At 40.0% G+C, this 22,905-nt stretch overlaps 1 protein-coding gene across 2 annotated transcripts; it reads left to right on the forward strand.

Annotated features, from left to right (window-relative positions):
• Positions 1-71: 71 nt before the first annotated feature.
• wdr45b (WD repeat domain 45B) lies at positions 72-18,332 on the forward strand. 2 transcript variants are annotated; one of them, XM_031323856.2, is made up of 11 exons: positions 72-256; positions 403-636; positions 2,019-2,093; positions 5,018-5,119; positions 5,758-5,845; positions 8,144-8,238; positions 8,978-9,168; positions 9,602-9,687; positions 11,412-11,513; positions 11,634-11,755; positions 16,396-18,332. In XM_031323856.2, exons 2-11 carry the CDS (start codon positions 570-572, stop codon positions 16,500-16,502), a joined length of 1,035 nt encoding a protein of 344 aa, XP_031179716.1. In that variant the 5' UTR covers positions 72-256; positions 403-569; the 3' UTR covers positions 16,503-18,332. The 2 variants fall into 2 exon arrangements, with proteins under 2 accessions (XP_031179716.1, XP_035857031.1); XM_036001138.1 differs by having other exon boundaries at positions 72-636.
• The last annotated feature ends 4,573 nt before the right edge of the window (positions 18,333-22,905 follow it).

Below are 22,905 nucleotides of genomic sequence, written 5' to 3' on the forward strand. Positions count from 1 at the left end.
AAAAACTGCTTTTCAACGGATACGCATATTTCAGGTAGACTACTAAAATAGTTACATGTAAGCTCATGGTGAGATGCCACGTCACTCACCACCAAAGGCTCTAAACTATCAGTATTTTTCACTTGAATCTTTTTAAATCGCTGGCAATTCTAACTTCTCAGTCAACACTGGCGCTAACGTTAACGTTACACTTAGCTACGTTACAAGATCATCTCTACAGTATATTGACCTGCTGATGACAAACTATGATTCACAGGTGATTTACTCATCGAAAACGGCGAAGTCGTAGCTCCTTCCTGAAACCTTCCTCAATCTCAAATGCATTGCGATACATTTGCTACCATATATATAATATATTATACCAATATATCCAGCTGACAGCGCGCTCTCTCTCCGCTCCAGACAGGAACCAGCCTCCTCCTCATCTGTTGTTTTCTCTCTGCCAGAAACCGACTCCGGAGGAATGGTAGCAGTTAACAGTTAGCTCTTCAGTAGCTCTTCAGGCACCAGCTGGAGGATTATTTACTTGTTAACGTGATTATTTGTCTTTCGGTTGTCCTGTTAAAAGAATGAATCTACTACCGTCCAATCCTCACGGGAACGGGCTCATTTATGCTGGATTTAACCAGGATCATGGTAAGTAGCGTCGTGGATGCTAAGCTAACGTTGCTAAACCAGATCGTACATTAAGCGTAGCGTTATCTAACAACAGCTTTACATTGTTTATGCTTGTAATAGTCTATGTCGATGCTGCTGATGCAGTGTGGTAGTAGTCACACCAGAAACGGTAACTTAATGTTAGCTTAAGCTGGCCAAATAGCTTCGTCGGCTCAGTTAGCCAGCTAACGTAACGTTAGCTTCTCGTTTTCAGCCAATACATACCGTTATGTCAGCTAGCTAACCTGACTAGCTAGATAATGTTAGGGGGACATACAAATGTGGCCAAGTACTGAGATAAGAACAGTGTGTATGCAATTACTCATGTAGGTCATCTTAACTTCCAAGCTAACGATATTATCTGACCATTGGTGACCGCTAGCGCTAGCTGGCTAGGTAACAGCTACCGTTATTATCGCGTTATTGGGCTTATGTTTGCTGCTGCTGCCCAGGCTTTTATTAGGCTGATCTGTTTCTGTTAATCTGTAACGTTGCATAATAAAACTCAGCACTGTTAAAATGTTTACACACATTTACACATGCAGGAAAGTTAAAGTATTCTTCTTAATTGGTCGGTCTAACTAAACATGAAACGACTGGTGCCAACTAGCTATGCCAGAACTGAGGGCGGTGTGACGTTATTATGGTAAACTGACCAAAGGCCTCATATAAGCACTTGAACTACAGTGTTTATGTATGTGTGTGTGTGTGTGTGTGTGTGTGTGTATATATATATATATATATATATATATATATATATATATATATATATATATATATATATAAATATAAATATAAATAAATAAATAAATATAAAAAATCATATGTTTACATATGTTGTGTGTCAGTTTTACATTAGATTTGATAGAATTTATTGATCCCAAATTGGGATATTTCAGCAAAATATAAGACACAGATACATACAGAATATACAAGAAATAATAAATAGGACAGAATACAAGAACAACTATTCAAAAAAAAAAAGAGAGGAGAAATATGCACTTGTATATACAAGTGGCAAATAAAAATGTACTACCTAAGTAGTATTTATAAAGATGTAAGTAAAATCTATGTTTGTGCAATTTGCACTATTGTGCAGTATTGTGATGCATATGAGTCTTATCTAACACTCAGTGATGACCTGTTAAAAAAGTTGTATTGCCTGTGGTAGGAATGATATCTTGTAGCGGTCAGTGCGACACATGAGTTCCAGCAGAGGTTAATCATTTGTCCCACGCTCTCTGTGTCAGCGCTTTCATTTGAAAGATATTTGTGAAAAGCGCCTCCTATGACAACAGCTGTTAAAGTTATCTTTAATTGGGGATGGATTTCTGATGTTTCCACGCTGTGTGTCTCTCCAGGATGCTTTGCCTGTGGAATGGAGAACGGATTCCGTGTGTACAACACAGATCCTCTTAAGGAGAAGGAGAAACAAGGTAACATGCTCTGTAGACATCAGCGTTTATAGTTGCTAGAAAAATACCTACATACAAGTTCACTGAGCAGTCTGCCAAGTCTCAACAGTTTGATACAGTTTGGCATTTTCCCCCAGTGTAATGCAAGGGTGGTGGCCCACCGGGCCTAAGTTGCCCTCCACTAGGCCTAAGCCACGGGGGGGGAATTTAATGTACTTTTAAGGCGTTTTTTAAACTACAGTTACAGTGGGACAGCTCGGTTGGAAACGTAGGCGTAGTCATATTTTCAAATCTCCAGTTAGCTTTTATCACTGACTTAATGTAGAGCCCTGTCTGTCTTATAGCATTTTTTAAGTTATTAATTTTGGGATTCCATCCATTATTTGGGTATCACTGAAACTATTGGGCTCTACATTAAGCTGCCATCAGTCAGTGACGGGCCCCAGCCGGGCCCTCATTGAAAAAAGACACTTGCCACCGGGCTAAACAACTTTTCTGGCATCCATACAGTAGGAAAACCATTAAGACATGATTTCCCGACCAGGGGCAAGCAACGGTATTTAACTGTGAACACGTTTTTGTAATTACATTGCACATGTAAGTCATTTAAGATGTTGCATCACTTAATTGTTAACCGACATTGAATTAGGTAAATCATTAGAAGAAACCTGGATATAACTCCAGTTCCATAGCTGGCCCTCTTACGACCAGTTTTTACCAATAGCCAAGCCTGTTAAAAAGCAGAGCACGCACAGAATAGAAATCCAAGTTACCTGGCTGTTACCTGGTATCAGTCAGCACCTGTGTAGCCCTCTATTTGGTCAAAAATACAACAACAATTTTCAAACTAAACACACAATTCACTATTATGGTGTCATTGATGCGTTGGATCCCACGTAACTTCTAGGCAAGTCCCGCCCTACGAAGCAGCCCGATTGGTTGGGGTTAGGCATTGACCTCGGGTGGTTAAGGTTAGGGTAGCCGATTTGTCAGGGCATAGGACCTGAACAAATCGGGTTACGTTACCTAGCGTAGGCACGGACGCCTGGCCAATCGTAGCATGTGAATGCTATTGAAGGGCGGGTCTTGCCTCGAAGTTGCGTGGGTTCCATAATAACGCGTCATTGATGCACCTCATTCCTGTATGAACTGGTGTAATTCATTGAACTTGAGTGTTCAGAGCACATGATATGGACAAACTGCATCCAACGATTCCTTTTTTTTTTTTTTTTTTATCAAAGATTCTGCCCATTATTTTCTCAATTAATTGAATGAGTTTGCTCTATGAAATGTCATAATGTAGTAAAGCATGCCAGTTGCCATATCCCAGAGCCCAAGCTGGCGTCATCATGTCTTGGTTTTTATCCGTCCCAACAGTCTAAAACCCAAAGATATTCAGTTTACAATGATATAAAACAGAAGCACATTTTAGGGGTTTTGAGAAGCTAGAACTAGGGCAACGTTGGCATTTAGGCTATAAAAATGACTTTAACAATGAACCGATTATCAGAATAGTAGCTGAATAATTTTTCTGTCGATTAACGGATCAACACACCCGGTTTGCTGTACGTGTCACTAATGTCAGAGGAAAAGCTGTTGTATGTTTTGATGACACGGCGCCTGTCGCCCGCAGCTCTTTATCTGACATCCTGAGCAGTTCACTGTGGATTCTGCTCCTTTTTTACAACCCTTCATTTTGCAGCACTGTTACAGTTACAGTATGATTAAGGTCTTGTTGTTAAGAGATCAGGGCGGTCAACTTCATTTTTCTACCTGATGTCATCAAGAACGGTTTGGGCTGTTCTTTGGTCTCCTGGATATTTACTCTGATCTCATTTATTTCCTCCAGAAAAGTCTATAAGCCTTTATTATGCAGCATTATTGTTTCATCTTTTGAATTTGATTTGGCCATTTGATGAATAATGACAAGAGGACAGAAGCTGGAATTTTAAATGTTGGCATACATTTTTTTTTTTGATGATTCACATAATTTCCTTGTGCTTATGTATAATACATGTACTACATTTACGGTGGTAGTGCAACAAAATGCAGTTTGTTGTTTGAATACAAATATCCTGTAGAAAAAAAACATGCTTTTTGGCTTGTGACTGCAGAAATATAATTCGAACCAAGCAATTGTGCTGCACACAGGAACAAAGTATTGTGACAGAATTGAAATGTCTGAGGGATATAAGAGGAAGTCTTCCCCCAAACAGGGCTGGAAATGTGACTCAGCACATGACCGGCTCCAGAGTGACTTTTCTAACTCCTCGGATTGAGCTGATCAAGGACTCGTTCACAGGACCAAGTATGGTCTTTTGTCTTTTTTTTTCTTCCTGTGCTAATCCATGTGCAGTTCTTTGACGGCAGTCTTTAAAGCCTCGTAGCAGTTCTCTTTCCTGTACATGGAGGAAGGGAGGCAGAGAATCTCTTATCATTGTGGTTTTCTTGTGGAGGCCATTAGAGATGAATTAGCAAGGCAGTGTTATTTGTACAGCACATTTGAGCAGCATGGCAACTGCGTGCTTTATGTAAAACATAAAAACATAAAACTTTAGGGAGCAATTAAAATAGTTAAAAATATAAAAAACAGCTAAAACAGAATAAGACAGGTATGACATACAAGAATAAAAGTTACAGTGCAGTGTAAGAAATGAATAATTATTTAAAGAAAGGCAGCATCAAAAAGGAAAGTCTTCAGCCTTGATTTAAAAGAAGTGAGAGCTGCAGCAGACCTGCAGTTATCTGGGAGTTAGTTCCAGATATGTGGAGCTTAGAAAGTGAAAGCTACTTCTCCATGTAGCAGTGGTTAGAAGCAGTGTACATACTGTTACTTGAAGCACGGTTCACACTTAGTGGTGATGAAAAGGGCTGCGTTTCTTTTCTCAGTGTAACCCCTATACTTGTTATTATCGATGTTCACTACCAATGACGTTGACTTTCAGAGTTCCTGGAGGGCGGGGTCGGCCATGTGGAGATGCTGTTCAGGTGCAACTATTTAGCACTAGTGGGAGGAGGAAAGAAGCCAAAGTACCCGACCAACAAAGGTATGTTTTCTCTACTGACGTTAGCAATGCGCATTGCTGTTCTCTTCCCAACATCAGCAGTATTGCTTTATACTGGACTTATGCCAAGCTTTGGTTCTGATAAATGATGGCTTGCAGTTCTATTTTCTGCTGCTTATCCAGGTCTTTTTTTCTTTCATGAATTATATCATCAGGAAAAATATCAGCAAAAATATCACGGTATTGCTGTATTGCAATTACAGCTTTAAAATGTATTATTTTGAAATGTCTGGGGGGGGGGACAACATTTTTTCTTCTTCCATTGAACACATTGTATTTTATTTTTAAACACATTGCACACTGGCAGGGAGAGGGATGTCTAAACTGCACTTCCTGTCCTTGACGGCTCATAAAAAACAGCTCATACCGCAGGAACGGTATGACGGAACATTTGAGTGGCTTCTTCAAACCGCGGTATACCTTGAAACCGGGAACCGGCCCATTTCTTTTATACGCTGCCAGCAAGTGCTGAAAAAATGTGATATAATGAATGTCAGGTTATATCATCCCAACTGGTTTTCCTTCATACTGTGTGATACTGATATAAGTATGACACTTGGCATGTTTTGTTCATGCGGCTGTGTTGAGTATTCCCTTTTTTTGTTTTGTTGGTACTCTAGTGATGATCTGGGATGACCTGAAGAAGAAGACTGTTATTGAGATTGAGTTCTCAACAGAAGTCAAAGCAGTGAAGCTTCGGCGTGACAGGTAAAACGGCTGGTTTATGTGTCCGGGGCAGGGTTTTCCAAGGGGTCTTAAAAAGTCTAAAATTTCCAAATCAAAATGTTAGGCCTTAAAAAGTGTTGTGTTCTAGGTCTTACAGGGCTTAATTTCCCTACGTCCATGTAACGCCGCTAATGCTCACTGGAAGGTTTTTTTTAATTCTGTGGTGTTGTAGTTCAGTATGCCGATGTGCTGCAATAGAAGCAATCTGCACACTGAACACATTTTTTTCCTGCTACTAGTCATGGAGCGTTGCCAACACATGCACATAAAATATTTCAAAACGTGTGTAATGACCGGGAATGGTGTGCTATCAGTTGAATAAAAGATTTGCCGTGCGGACATGTAACTATGGAATCCACCGGACTTAAACTTTTGGCTCTGTTCATACCAACTGCTGATAGAAACAATGAAAAAAAATATCTTGAAGGACGCAGACGGTTCCCTGTTTGTTACCTGCTCTGTGTCGCATATATTTGACACCACAAACATAAAAACCACATCAATGCGTTTGCCAGGCTTTTATCTCTCTTGTCATGGTAACATTTTTGCCGTTTGGACCCACGGTTTCTGAATTACATAACAAACTTAAGAGGTATAATTATCATTAAATGGACATGTTTGACCCATTAAAGATACTGTCTCCCCCTCCCTCCTCTCTACTCCCTCACTGCGGAAATCACCATAGCAACAAGTTCTGACACACACACCTCCTATCAAGGAGACTCTTTACTGTAGGCCGTGTTGTCCTCTCTTTTCCGGACATGTCAAACAGCAGATATACTGTTAGCCAGTGTTATTTGGATGTGCACCAAAGTAGGCACACTGTAAAAATGTCTTCTTTCTGGTTCTTTCTGTCGCTCGTCCAAATATAATTTCGTGTATTTTTACAGGTTATTTCTCTGTGTCGCTTTTATTTAATTTTAATAAGTTTATTAACTTTGCAAGTACTTTTGTGACTCTGCATTTTGTTGTACTTTTATGTCGTGATATAGGTCTTAAATTTCATTCATAAAGGTCCTAAAAAGTCTTAAATTTGACTTGGTGAAATCTGCAGAAACCCTGGTCCAGGGACTGTCTTCTGGCATTTTTCGTCATTTGTGACAGTTGCAAAATACTGTTTAGATATCTTTTTGTGTCGGGCATACATCACTCTTTCTAACATGTTTCTCAGTCTTAATCACACAGCAGTACTGTGGTAAAGAGACGGGGGCACGCTATGATGCAGGGACAATTAGGGCTGCACGATATCAGGAAAATATGCAATAACGTTGAATATCGCTATAACAATATTAAGTGTGATAAGTTAAGGGTAACTAAGGGTTTTTTTCAACCTCTAAGTGACTGATGGGAACAACAATCTTTGACATTGGTCCAGTATTAAGCGAGTTCGCTGCAGTCGGCAGCGGTGAAACAAGCTACAATGTAAGTTAATAGGGCACTTGTCCAGCTTGTTTTTACCTTCACAAAAGTGCTCGTTTTGCCACTGACAGGATCAGATTATTATTCTAAGTGTCTGACAACATTATGGAAAGGATCCCTACATAGATAGACCTTTTCTAAACCTCTTTAAGACCTTTCTGTTTAACCAGAAACAGCTCTGAAGTCGCTAGCCAGACTCCATTTAAAAAAAGCAACCTAAAACAGCTTTTCATAGTTTTATTTTGTTTCTGTCCACTTTGAATGAAGTGTATTTTACGATGCTAAAATTACTGGTTTTTTACATTGAGTCTGGTGGGTTTAGCGAATGCAATTTCGCGGATGTTATGTTTAAACAAAGGATCTTACTCTTTAACAGAAAGGTCGACCTCATTAGAAATACTTTCCATAATGTTGTCAGACACTTAGAATAATAACCAGATCCTGTCAGTGGCAAAACAAGCACTTATGTCAAGGTAAATACAAGCTTGACAATTGCCCTATTAACTTACATTGTAACTGCAGACTGCAGTGATATTGCTTAATACTGGACCAATGTCAGTCACTTAGACACAAAAACATATGAAAATAGGGTCCAGGTTGAAAACAACAGTAGTTACCCTTTAACAGATAATAAAGTGTAGGCCTACCTATTTCTGCCTTTCTGCTGCTTTCAGTATTCTGCTAAAATACAACAAATTGCTTGTTGAATCCAAAAAATGAAAGGAAATAATTTCCAACATTCTTTTATTGAACAAATTAAACATTAAATTGAATATAAAAAGCAGCACTAAAAAAGAACGATAGTTATATTATTCATTATTCAAATGTTAGCCTGTGTTTCGGTTTCTCCTTTGTTCTCAGGATTGTGGTGGTCCTGGACTCAATGATCAAAGTCTTCACCTTTACCCATAATCCCCATCAGCTGCATGTGTTTGAGACCTGCTATAACCCCAAAGGTCAGTTCAAGACTTTTAATTACAGATATTCTGATACCATTTCTTCCTTCCCGATACCGATTCCAATACCTGAACTTGCGTATCGGCCGATACTGAGTACTGATCTGATACCAGTATGTTATGTCTATTTCATTATATTTTAAAAGCCGTGTACTACTGTCACTGTATGGATGTGATAGGATTGCTATCATTGTTGTTCGGCCTGGCTCAGGTTAAACTTTTTGTGAAACATAAAGAAACACAAACAATGAACGCCATAGAACTTTCTTTTGTTATCCAGTTTGATAGTCAGTCATAACGGATAAAGGACATACAGTAAATAAACTACATTTAAAGTAGATTTTCTTCTGCTACATTAGGTGGTATCAGATCGGTGCATAAACGCCAGTACTTGTTGATACATATACCAGCATTTTAGGCAGTATCGGAGGCTTTTCTGAGACTGGTATAGGTATCAGAACATCTCTACTTTTAATGAGCTTGTTCTGCTCTGTGCACATACTTCACCTCTGGAACCACACAGACTCTTTAGCAAACGTGTACCGCATGGTGTAGCGTCTTTTAAACCCACGGAACATTATTTTAAGTTGTAGTCAAATCTAGTCCCAAAGCTTTCCATTTAATGAGTCGGTATAAATGTGCCGCATCTTTTAGCAAAGCACTGGAACCATGAAATACAAATTGTTCATGTGCACATTATAACCAACCTTTTCTCTCTGTCTCCCCTTGTTCTCTTCAGGTCTGTGTGTGCTGTGTCCCAACAGCAACAACTCCCTGTTGGCGTTCCCTGGCACTCATTCAGGCCATGTGCAGATAGTGGATCTGGCCAACACGGAGAAGCCCCCAGTGGATATCCCCGCCCACGAGGGGGCGCTGTGCTGCATCGCTCTGAATCTGCAGGGCACCAGAATAGCTACTGCGTCAGAGAAGGTAAGCCATGCTGAAGTAGGGCTTGGCAATATATCAATATAAATCGATATGGTGATATGAAACTAGATATTGTCTTAGATTTTGGATATCCTAATATGACAAAAGTGTTGTCTTTTCCTGGTTTTAAAGGCTACATTACAGTAAAGTGATGTCATTTTCTGAACTTTCTAGACTGTTCTAGCTATAGCCAACTTAGTCATTGTAGCTACATTTCTGATGATTATTTATCACAAATCTCATTGTGTAAATATTTTGCGAAAGCAACAATTACAATATCAACCCTACAATATCGTTATCGAGATATTTGGTCAAAGATATCGTGATATTTGATTTTCTCCACATCGCCCCAGCCCTATGCTGAAGTTAATTGAATGCTTTTTTTGAGTTTCTATTGTTGCTGACTTAATACTAATCCCATGCTGTGTTTCCACAGGGGACTCTAATTAGAATTTTCGACACATCTGCGGGTCAGCTCATACAGGAGCTGAGACGAGGCTCTCAGGCTGCCAACATTTATTGGTGAGCATTGAGCAATAACACTGTTCACATCTTCACCTTACAGCATTACATCAGTTCTGTCCTTTTGTCCATGTCATCAGATGAAAACACCTAGCAAGGCAAATATTTACAAGATGCAGATGACAAAACAAAAAAACAATCAGCTTCTTCTACTTGACAACAAAATCGCAAAGCAGGCGGGGTGCTGACAGTTCTTCCAGTACTGGTTAACATGCTCTACAAAGCCTCTCTGCAGTCTTTGACAGAGTACTGCTCTTCCCACAAGCACATACGGTATGTTGACAAGTTGTAGCTGCAGTGCGAGTTGCTACGTCAGACATGGACCATCACCACAGGCTCCACTCCAGTACTGTGGAAGGTGTATGTTACGCCCCTTTCATTCAGAGTTACTATGAGAGTGTTGGTGAACATTATATGCAGGGTGCGATTTGCCGGGGGGGGGATGCGTGGGATTTCCCCCTTTCTGGTCTACATATCCCTGCCTCTGTTGAATTACTTTTATTCCCGGTGGGGACAAAATGTATCCCCTCCTCAAAGTGATCAATGCTACTTTACCGAAAGACCATATATTATATACCTAAAATAGCCGTATTTTAAACTAAGTAAAGTGCTGTAACGTGAACAGTCTATAGTGCGATAGAAGATCAAATCCGAGCAGCAGTTGCTGGTTGTATTTAGCGTCCAGAGCTCCAGGACGCCGGCTACCAGCAGCAGTTGTTTAGCCACCAATAGGTGACTGTGAGCCGGCTACAGGCACCGCCAGATGACGCTCCTTTCAGGGTCCGTGGTAGTGGAGTTTAGACAGAAAAAGTGGAGCATCATGCGGCGCTGACAGTTAAGTTTAGGCACAAAAATGACGCGTTAAGTTTAGGAAAAAGATGGTGATGATGGTTTGGATTAAAACACTCCCGAGGAACGACTGAGCGTTTCCTGGGTGAAAGTATTTTGTTTTGGCCGCAAAGTGAATTCCGCTCTCCAGCTTGAAAGCGCTGTGTTTTATGTAGACACCACGTTGTGCTATTTCATTTTGAGATTATTTTCCATTGAATACTGAAGTTCATAAATAAGTGTTTTGGCACGGCTGGCCTGGTATATCCATGGTGGTATTGGAAGGGGGATTTAATTCTGGCATGTTTTGTTCTGTTGTGCATGATCAAAAAACATCCCCCCCACCGCCTACATTGAAACCACGACAACAGCAGTTACAACTTCTTCAGGTTTTTACAGCATAACATGTAAATGGTCCTGATTTTAAAAAAAAAAAAAAAAAAAAAAAAAAAATCTGAAGAGGACAATACAAAAGCTGCTTTGCTGACGATAAAGATAGATAATAAAAGTTAATTATAAGCTTTGTATTAAGCCAGGCTAGAACTTAGAATGTAGCAGTAAGTAAAGACATTGAATGCATTAGTGTCATACTTGGCAGCGAGGTCACACACTGCTTTTATTGCAAAGTTGCACGCTGTAGTACTGCTACTCACTCTGCAGCCAGAACTTTGCTACACTTAGGTCTTGAGGTTTTTTTGTTTTTTTACCAAGTGGACCCACTCTGAGAATGGACTTTAATGATAATCCTGTAATAATAGTAACCCTGTTTGTATAGAAAGTGTGTTCAGGCCTTTATAATAGCGGTGAGCAGTGTCACCACTGTTCTATCTTGTGTCTCTGTGTTGATCTGAATGGATCTCAGTTGTCATAATTTCCATCTGCTCTGTCTTTTTCAGCATTAATTTCAACCAGGATGCGTCCCTCATCTGCGTGTCCAGCGACCATGGCACAGTGCACATCTTCGCTGCAGAGGACCCCAAAAGGAACAAACAGTCAAGGTTAGTCTACTAGCGCGTTAGCTGGATTAGGATAAATACAAAAAAACTAAATGTTGATGTTAAAAAGTGAAACTTTGCCTTCCAAACATGTCCTGATTGATTGAGTCCTTCTCTTTGCAGCTTGGCATCAGCCAGCTTTCTTCCCAAATACTTCAGCTCCAAGTGGAGCTTCTCCAAGTTCCAGGTCCCCTCAGGCTCTCCCTGTGTGTGTGCCTTTGGAACAGAGCCCAACGCTGTTATAGGTGAGTTCACTTTGGACTGTGCAGCTTTTCAGGATATAAGACCGTCTCATCTCGTCACTCTAAAGCGTGATTTATGCTTCTGCGGAGGCTCCGCGCAGATCTTTCGCCGTAGCTTACGTAAGTGGACTGAAGTTTATACTTTTGCGTTGGTGTGTGTCGATCTCTTTAAGAGAATAGCAGGGCCATCGTGTGTGTGTGTGTGTGGGTGTGTGTGTGGGTGTGGGAGAGTGAGTGAGAGTGACTTAGCTTAGTGATTAGCTTCAGAGTGAGTAGTGAGTCATAGTGAAAGAAACAAAGTGTCTCCCCTGTTCTTTCTGACCACGGTGGGAAATCTGCAGCAGGAAAAGTTAACCCTCTCCTTGATTTCATGTTGTTTATGGAGAAGGAGAAGCAGGAAATGAGTCGGGGGAAGTGCAACGCAACCAAGCCACGTGGAAGCCTTTGGAATTAAAATAGCCCCACATCATCACATACCCTTCACCATACCTACAGATTGGCATGGGGTACTTTCCATAAAATCATCTCTCAATGCAAATCAAACCAGCTATTAGGCTAACTGAAATAAAACCATGCCAATCTCTAGGTATGGTGAAGGGTATGTGATGATGTGGGGCTATTTTAATTCCAAAGGCCAAGGGAACTTTATCAGGATGCATAGTATCCTGGATCCTGGCCTTTCAAAATAAAAATCTGCCTGACTCTATGGGAATTTAACATAGGGGTGTACTTACTTATGCCCCCTGTATTTTAAGGAAGAACATTTATATATTGACGATACATTATTCATTCACAAACAAAATTGGTGTCCTTAAAGATTGGATTTTTCCTAATTTTTTTAATTAAGGCATTAAGATCAATTTCCAAAAGATGATTTTTTTATTCCTCTTTTTAGTCAACTTTAGCATGGGTGTCCTAATTTTTTCACATGACTGTACATTTACAACAATGTCAATATTTTTACACTTTTCTCTTTTTTTTTGTTTCAATTCAAACAATGACTCTTCGTAGCAGTAGAGTACTGGTTGAGCACCACTGGTGGTACGTGAGCTGCCTCTAGTGGTACGCAGATGGAATCTCTGATATATTTTTTAAAAATTAAATAAATTAATTTAAAAACAATACTATAGGACGTGGCCAAGACGGTTCAACACAAACACAAAAGCCACAACACATATGCAAAAGCTACAACACAAACGCAAAAGCTAGTGAGTGCGTTGTTGACAAACAGAGCTGGCGGATGAGCAGGAGGAAAGTTCTTGTATGTTTAAGAAGTAAGTGAAACATGGTTCCTTGCTAATTATGATTACTGTCGCTACGTGATTGTCACAATTACTGTAAGCAATGTTGTTCAATATCTTTTTTTTTTTCATATGTATGAACTCTGCCTGTGTGTGTGTGTGTGTTTGTGTGTGTGTGTGTGTGTGTGTGTGTGTGTGTGTGTGTGTGAAGACTGAGGGCATGCAACAAAACCATAGAGTGTACAAATGGTAATATACAGTCTATGAACAAACCCTTTTACATGGCTTGTAAATACAGTGTAAACACAAGAGTCCACAGTCTGAATTCTATTTATTTACTTATTTTATTTTCCAGTAGTAAGCCCGAAGTAAGGTCATGATTAAAATTCTGGGTTTATTTCATTCAGACCAACCGTGTATGACCGTGAACATAGACAGTGTATGTGTGTATGTATGACATATTACGCCCCCTAACACTGTAATAGGCAGCATATTGACGGTAAAACAATTAGCATTCACTTTAAACATCTGTTTACCGTAGCCATAACCACACACACACACACACACACACACACACACACACACACACACACACATACACACACACACACACTTTACAAACCAACCGTATCTAGAGAATTTGCTGCTGGGAGCTGATCAATAACCAAATAGATACGGTTAACAAGTTACAAGCACGTAACAGTGTGCTATAATATTTGTGTGATTTAAACAGCTTCCCTAAACGTGACAAACTATAGACTTTAAATGTAGCACCCGCGTGTTAAAAGACGCTGGGCACCATTTAAGATTAACGTTATAGCTGTAGCTTCTTAGCCTAAATGGCAAAGTACATACATATATACACATATGAAAATAAAAAAGATATTAAACAACATTGCTTATTTGTGATAATCATGTAGCGACAGTAATCATAATTAGCCAGGAACCATGTTTCACTTACTTCTCAAACATACAAGAACTTTTCTCCTCCGGCTCCATTTGTCAACACACCACTCACTTCCGTTGTCGCTTTTGCGTTAGTGTTGTGGCTTTTGTGTTTACAACATTTCCAATAATAATACTTCAAATATGGTCAGTTAAAAGTAATTTAAAATAAGTGTTTAAGTGTAATATTTTTAGTTTCGATATCAGCTACATAGTTACGTTCATGAACTGAGTGCACATACATCCATAATTAGATGTGGTGGCAAGATAGTAAGCGGAGGTAAAATGAATGGTTCAAAAACACTGCAATTGTGGCTCCAAACAGGAACTATTACGAAAAGAAGAGCGGATGAGTAGAAGAACATTTTGAGTGTTGAAATATTTAGGCTCTGAAATATTTGGTCATCCTGAATCTTCTATTGGCAGTTAGGGCCATCAGTTGATAATCAACTAATAACTGTTGGCATGATTTTATAAATCATGTTTTAATGGTGAACATACATGTAGCAGAGTGAATCCTCTACTGTATCTGTGGATGGCCTTAGTGACTACCTTACCTATAGGCTCAGTAAGCAGTGGGGATTTATATTTGCAAATAATATGTTGGATTCATGTTAAGACTTTTGAAATAACTTTCAAAAGTTAACAATAATTTGGAGGCCTCCATGCATTGACTCTGAGGACCCCCTGTTGAAGACCCCTGTTCTAGTGAGTTCAACTTATCAGATGAGAACTAAGAAAAGGTCAAATTGATATGAGTTCTGTAATTGTTTTCTCTTTTTGTTTTGCTTTAACCAATAAGTAGCGAGTGATGTGTCCTTCACAATGTTTTAGCCACGAAAGCTCTGGTAGACAACGTTTATGGCACTGATAAAGAAATATGTGGAAATATGTTCTAGTCGACTTTAAACAAGATGTACAGCTTTGTCAATCTCATTCATGCATTATGCATCAAAATCAAGAGTTCGCTTCCTAGCTGTGTAGGAAGATGACATCCCTATTCTTAACCCTGCAGAGAGCCATCCATACGGTTCATTTTCTATAACCCATTTCACACGAGGTGCCTGACTGAACTGAATTTTGGTGAGGGAAAACTGAAGAGATTTTGTCTTGTTTTTGGCAAAGTGAAGCTGTATCAGTACTCGATCCCATCCAAACCTGTAGTCTGACTGCTGATGGTCTAACAGTGTTTTTGATACGGTGAAGAGAAGAGATGTGGATTCTGACAGTGATAGTTACAGTCACTGTCATGTCTTAAAGGGTAACTACCGTTTTTTTTTTTCAACCTGGACCCTATTTTCCTGTTTTTGTGTCCAAGTGACTGATGGGAACAACAATCTTTGACATTGGTCCAGTATTAACCCTTGTGTTGTCCCTTCCTGTCAACCTTGAAAAAAACACTTTTTTTCCCGAAGTTTTTGACGCCTTTTTTGTTTTTGCTTTTTTTCAACGTTTTAAATTGTAAAATTTTTCTTCTACACATTTTCAGCGCTTATTTCTACATCCCATATTTTCTGATATAAAACAAAAATTGAAAACGGGTCAATTTGACCTGAAGTCAACACAAGGCAAGAACGTTGCAGTCGGCAGCGGTGAAACAAGCTACAATGTAAGTTAATAGGACAATTGTCCAGCTTGTTTACTTTCGCAAAAGTGCTCGTTTTGCCGCTGACAGACTCAGATTAATATATTAAGTGTCTGACAACATTATGGAAAGGATTTCTAAGGAGGTCGACCTTTCTGTTAAAGAGTAAGATCCCTTTTTTAAACATAAAAACATCTGCAAAATTGCATTCGCTAAACCCACCAGACTCCATGTAAATAAACAGTAATTTTAGCATCGTAAAATACACATTCAAATTCGACAGAAACAAAATAAAACTATGAAAAGCCGTTTTGGTTCGTCTTCCCACTTTTCCAACCATTACAACTCTAGTTTTGGTTGAAATAAACACATAGTTTACTGATTTACATGTGAAAATATGTTTGCTCTATACACGCTAAAAGTATTGCTTTTTTAAATGGAGGCTGGTGGGTTTAGCGCTAGCGACCTCAGAGCTGTTTCTGGTTAAACAGAAAGGTCTTAAAGAGGTTTAGAAAAGGTCTGTCTCTGTAGGGATCCTTTCCATAATGTTGTCAGACACTTAAAATAATAATCTGAGCCTGTCAGCGGTAAAAACAGAACTTTTAGTGGACCAAACTGACGATGCACATTTGCCCCATAGGATTACATTACAGCCCGGTCTGTGGATGCCGGTTACAGCAATCACGCTTAATACTGGACCAACTTCAAAGATTGTTCACATCAGTCACTTATAAACAAAAACATATGAAAATAGGGTTAAAAAGGGGTAGTTACCCTTTAATTAATTTGACTGTTCCTGATCTCTGCAGTACGGTCCACTGCATTCTAATAAAAAAAGGGTTTTCTGAGTTCCCACTCTGGTTTCTTTGCAGCCATTTGTGCTGACGGCAGCTACTACAAGTTCCTGTTCAACCAGAAAGGGGAGTGTGCCAGAGATGTGTACGCCCAGTTCCTGGAGATGACGGACGAGAAAATATGACCACACCCGCTCCCCCGCTCCCCCCCTCTCTGGAAACTTGCTAAGACACAGCCTGGTTTGTTGTTTCTTTACTCTTTTTTTTTTTTTTTCTTTTGGAGGAGATCTCCCAGGCTGCACTTCTCCTTATCTTGACAGACTCTGTAAGAGAGCATCAGAAGAAGGGAGGACAAAGAAAGAGAAGCACAGACTGGGCGGGGGGCGGGGGGGGGACCCCTTACAGCCAAGAGGAACGGACGGAAGCACTAACAGGGACGCAGACGTTTGTCTGTCACAGACTCCAGAGGACTGTCTCTGGACAGAGGGACTCCCAAACCAAACACTAGCGAAAAGAGAGGAAGTTATTTTTCTGAACGGACGACATGCCGCTTTTTAAGATGTCTTCCGAGGAATTTACAAAAGGGCGGTTCTTTTTAATCACAGATGATTGTGATAGTTAGACGGATTGAAAACTATTGAGATTTTTGTCAACTTAACACCACCTTACCTAACTATAGGGAGTGCCTCGAGACTGGAGAGAATCTGTATGTGTGCACATATTGTTGTTGTCATATATACATGTGTGTGTTGTGTATATACCAATGTACCATATTAGGTGTCCGCAGAATCCGAACGAGGTGACGTGGAACCGTTTCTTATATTCACTGTATAAACACACCGCGCCAGACCGAACTTCTAACTACACGCAGCTGTACAGAATAGTAGCAGAAAAAAATGTCTGTTTGTTTCCCTCGTTACCTTTTTTTTCATACATTGTGCAATATGTTTTTTGTTAAGAGCTTGCGGAAGTTGAGTGTTTGTCGTCTCTACCTGACCACGAAAGCTTTAAAAAAAATAGTTAACATGTATTGGGAAATAGTTACGCATTTGCTTTCTCGCCGAGAGTTGCGAGAAGATATGAAGCCGGTTATCTTAGCTTAGCATAAAGCCTGGAAGCAGCTCTGCCTGAAGGGAACGCCTCTAAAAATCACTAATTAAAACATTATACCTTCTTTAATCCTTACAAAAACTGAAACGTAAAGCTGTGCTTCTACAGGGGTTATGTGCCCGACTATTTTTTGTTTTAGCTGGGAGCACTGACTTCCCAAAGTTGTCGTTTTTACACTTTTTTTTTTGTTCAGATTAAACGAAAGAGAAAAGTGTTAATTGGACAGAGCCAGGCCAACTCTTTCCCCAGGTTTCCAGTCTTTATGCTAAGCTAAGCTGCTGCTAGCTTTAGCTTCACATTTACCCTACAGACAATAAAGTGGTATCGATCTTATCATCTAACTTCCGTATTTTCCGCAATGTTGAACTATGTCTTTGAGAGTTTGTTTCTGCTTGAGAGCTAAAGACACGCACGGTTTCCACCTTAAATCACAAAAAGCTAATGGATTGGATGAGATTCAGCAGCTTAGATCAACTGTAAAAATGTGAATATTTAGAACTTTGTTCAAAACTGCACTTCATGTTTTTAATGTTAAGCCATTATTAAATCCAAAAGTCTCCTGAAGGATGATTGGTTTTGGTTGGCCAGTGTGGCTCTCCAGTCCCAGCTGTATGCTCCCTTCTTATCCTGACAACACGTGTCTGCCTTGTCAGTGTATCTCCGTGAACTGCTTCACAATGCCCCTCGGGGCAACCATCCATTCCAGGGTTTCCCCCAGAAAAGTTGTTTAGCCCGGTGGCAAGTGTCTTTATTTTCGACGAGGGCCCGGCTGGGGCCAGTCACAGACTGATGGCAGCATTAATGTAGAGCCCAATAGTTTCAGTGATAACAAATAAAGGACGGAATCGCAAAATTGAGAATAAAAAAAAAAAAAAAAAAAAAAGCTATAAGACAGATTCCACAGGGCCCTACACATTAAGTCAGTGCTAAAAGCTGACTGGATATTTTAAAATACATTCAAAAATAATTCCCAGTTGGGGCAACTTAGGCCCGGTGGGCCACCAGGCTTTCAATACACTGGGGGAAACCCTGGATTCTGCTAATGCTAATCAGGGACTCTGAAGTGCTTCGTCAAACCCCGTGGCCATAAACAGGAGATGTGCTCGGTGTGGATCCCCCACAGCGGAAAATGTTAAAGTGGAACTGTGTTAATGTTTAATGGAATATTTCTTTCTTTTAATTTGTCCTGTTGATTGACAGCATTTGTCTTTTCATTTCAAAAACGCATTTTAATCTGTGTGGCTTTCTGCATCAGATTGTACGACGGCAGGTGTCACTCTGTTGAACATGCACAGCACTTGGCGGTCACTGACCCGTGGGGACGCTGCACAAACTGAAACGCCAACTTGTGTCTGACACACTTGGAATGATTGTAAAACCTGCATTTAAATTTGTGAATAAAATTTAACATCTGCTTTTACAGTTAAATGGGCTGTTAACATGCCTACTATATTGTGGAAAACAAGTGCCTCTCGAATAATTGTTTTTTATGTGTAAGTGACTGATCTGTGAACAATCTTTGAAGTTGGTCCAGTATTAAGCGCGAATGCTGTAACCGGCAGCCACAGACCGGGCTGTAATGTAATCCTATGGGGCAAATGTGCATTGTCACCTTGGTCCACTAAAAGTTCTGTTTTTACCGCTGACAGGCTCAGATTATTATTCTGCAGGGTTCATACGTTTTTGAAAAAACCTGGAAAAGTTATGGAATTAAAAAAAATGCAAATTCCAGGCCTGGAAAGGTTTTGGAAACATAAAAAGACCCAGAAAGTTTTGGAAAAGTCATGGAATTTTGTTTTTTAACACAGTATAATAATATGTGATTAATAAATGTATTTCACGTCATCCTAACCTCACCGTTCTATTCGGGGCGCGATATTACGACTCCCACTATGAACCACATAAATTGTCATTCATTTTATTGTTAAACCTCTGAGGGTAAACTTTAACAGATTTTTATTCTTATTGTATAATGTCGACTGACATTTTCAGGAATACATAGTCATAGAAATTTGCCAAAAAGTCATGGAAAAGTATTGGTTAAAATGCGTATGAACCCTGATTCTGACAACATTATGAAAAGGATCCCTACAGAGATAGACCTTTTTAAAACCTCTTTGAGACCTTTCTGTTTAACCAGAAACAGCTCTGTGGTCACTAGCGCTAAACCCACCAGTCTCCATTTAAAAAAGCAATACTTTTAGCGTGTATAGAGCCAACATATTTTCACATTGTAAATCGGTAAACTGTTTATTTCAACCAAAACTAGAGTTGTGATGGTTGGAAAAGTGGAAAGACAACCTACAACAGCTTTATTTTGTTTCTGTCGACTTTGAATGAAGTGTATTTTACGATGCTAAAATTACTGTTTATTTACATGGACGCGGAAGTTATTTAAAAAAAAAAGAAAAAAGGATCTTACTCTTTAACAGAAAGGTTGACCTCCCTTAGAAATCCTTTCCATAATTTTGTCAGACACTTAATATTATCTGAGCCTGTCAGTGGCAAAACAAGCACTTTTTTGAACATAAATACAAGCTGCACAATTGCCCTATTAATTATCTATTGCAGCTTGTTTCTCTGACAGCAGCTTTCTTTCTTAATGCCGGACCAATGTCAAAGATTGTTGTTCCATTAGTCACTTACACACAAAAACATAGGAAAATAGGGTCCAGATTGAAAAACAAAAAAATGAAGTTACTCTTTTAGTGCCCCATAAACATTTTAGAGGGTCTTAAAGGAAAACGCAGACGTATTGGGACTTTAGCTTATTCACCGTATCCCCCAGAGTTAGATGAGTCCATACATACCCTTCTCATCTCCGTGCGTGTCGTAACTGTCTGACGCTCCCACCGCTAGCCTAGCTTAGCCCAGATCCTGGAGGTAACCGGCTCCATCTAGCCTACTGCTCCCAATAAGTGACAAAATAACGGCAACATTTTCCTATTTACATGTTGTGATTTGTATAGTCACAGCGTGTACAAATAACAAGGTCACATGAGACACAGCCATCTTCTAACCGTATATAAACTGGGAACTATATTCTCAGAAAGGCGAAGCCTGCTACTTGGGCGGAGTGATTTGCTCGCAGCACCTGCAAAGCCCCAGGGTGAGGAGCAGAGAGTAACAGCGGTGCTTTTCAGGTGTTGCGCTAATCACTCCGCCCAAGTAGCAGTGCTTCGCCTTCTGAGAATATAGTTCCCAGTTTGTATACGGTTAGAAGATGGCTGTGTCTCATGTGACCTTGTTATTTGTACATGCTGTGACTATACAAATCACAACATATAAATAGGAAAATATTGGCGTCATTTTGTCACTTATTGGGAGCATTAGGCCGATTACACACTGGATGCGTCGCGTGAGCGTGTCCGTTTATATTTCGGCTCCCATGTTAACAGTTCAGAGCTTACACACTGCCTGCGTGACACGCATGTCTCAAGCGCGCCTCGAGCTGCGCCGAAAACGCGTGCGTGCTAGAAATAGAACCGACGCCTATTTTTCACGCGACACGCAAGCGTGTTGGAAGCGTTTCCAGGCAAAATAGAATAGGAAAAGTTGTTTATATGTCATTTTGACACTAATACATATTACTAAATGACATGTTGATGTTTGAAAGTCTCTAGGTTTTGATATAAATGCAGATATAAATGTATTAAAAAAAAAAAAATTCTAATATTCCACCTGTCAATACAGAACGAAATATTCTTGTCAATACTGCTGACGTTGTCTTTGCTGTAATCAAATCAGTCTATATTTATGTTTAACATGGTATTTCATTTTATCAATGGGAAACATACATGTGTACAGACAAGGCTAGCAGCAGCAGCGCCGCGTCATACATGTTTCTGGTGTGTAAAGACATAGAAAAATCCACGTATCCGCCACGCAGCTGACACGCAACAGAAACGTGCGTGAAAGTGTGTAACCGGCCTTAGGCTAGATGGAGCCGGTTACCTCCAGGATCTGTGCTAAGCTAGGTTAGCGGTGGGTGCGTCAGACAGAGTTATGGCACGCACAAAGATGAGAAGGGTATGTATGGACTTATCTAACTCTGGGGCATACGGGGAATAAGCTAAAGTCCCAATAAATTGGCGTGTCTCTTTAAAAGGGGCTGTACTTGACATTCAGAAATAATATCACAGCAAACAACTATTAGCCATGTCAAGATATAGTGGAGTAATGAATTAAGTCCCTCTCCCTCTGTGTGTGTTATGATCGGAGCTCTTCTGTGACTTGTGTGTCTGTAATGGATGAGTTAAGGAACGGTCTGTGAGAGACCCCAATCCCAGCCCACTTCTTTTTTTCTGAATAGCGAGTACAGCCCTTAAACGTCCAACTGAGATTAAATAGCTTTTTTGTCTGCTCCAGCAACAAAATCACTTGTTCTCCTTTGAGAACAAATCCGAAACCAGAAGGAAATGAAATTTGGTTTCATGATGGCGCCCCCCTAGCATGTGGTGAAAAGTTCCGTCTACATAAATGTAGACCTTATTAGAATACAGCCAATCAAAATCTTGCATAAAGCAGTAGCATCAGCGTTGTATCAGAGGCAGAGCAGACAGCAGCTACACAGCCCAGCCCACGTTAGCTTCACGCTAAAGTCTCCTTCGTATCTAACTTACAAACATGAACACGTCTCGGCCTCCACCTTAGCTTAGCTTAGCTACCAAACATTAACAGAGGAAAAGCTAAAACAAATTAGCTACTGGCTGATGTCAATCAAAGAGACACGCCCCTCTAGCCCAGGGGTTGGTCTTGAAAATTAGATATTTAAAGTGCCCATATTATAAAAAAAAAATTTGGGGTGTTATTTTGTGTCACTGGTGCTTCCACACGCATACAAACTTGGAAAAAACGGCAGGGCTTTTTACGTCAGTAGCCGAAACGAGGTGGCTAACCGTAGCATGCTAGCGCTAGTATGCTAGTGCTAGTATGGTAGCTCGTTCATAATGGCAAAACACTGCTACAACACACTAGTACACCATAATCTACAAAAGAACTACTTACATGTCCCTGTTCTACAGGTATTCCACGCAAAGTTGGAAGTGTGCCCTCATTTAGAAGAAGTCTCCCGGCTAATCCTGCCTTGTACTACTTAAGTTGTAGAAACAAACAGCTAGCTAGATGATGTGATCCTTAGCTACTGCTACTGTGCATGTGCGACTGCCAACAAAGATGTTACAGCAGTGAGAGGTCTCACTCTGTAGCTAAAACAGAGACCTGAACACAGGGTGAAAAGAGGAGCTGCAGCAATGTGCAGTACAACAAAAATATGGTGTTTTTTGAAAATTAAACCATGTAAACCTATTCTGGTACAACCTCAAAATACAATTATGAACCTGAAAATGAGCATAATATGGCCACTTTAATATCTCCGCTGTTATATAGATAATGTAACCACCAGTTATTTAATGTTGTCCACTTCTCCCACTGTGAGGAAATTAGTTACGTGGATGTAACGCAGAGTTTTTCCTGCGC

This window comes from Sander lucioperca, chromosome 5 (assembly GCF_008315115.2).
Source record: "Sander lucioperca isolate FBNREF2018 chromosome 5, SLUC_FBN_1.2, whole genome shotgun sequence".
Taxonomy (NCBI): domain Eukaryota; kingdom Metazoa; phylum Chordata; class Actinopteri; order Perciformes; family Percidae; genus Sander; species Sander lucioperca.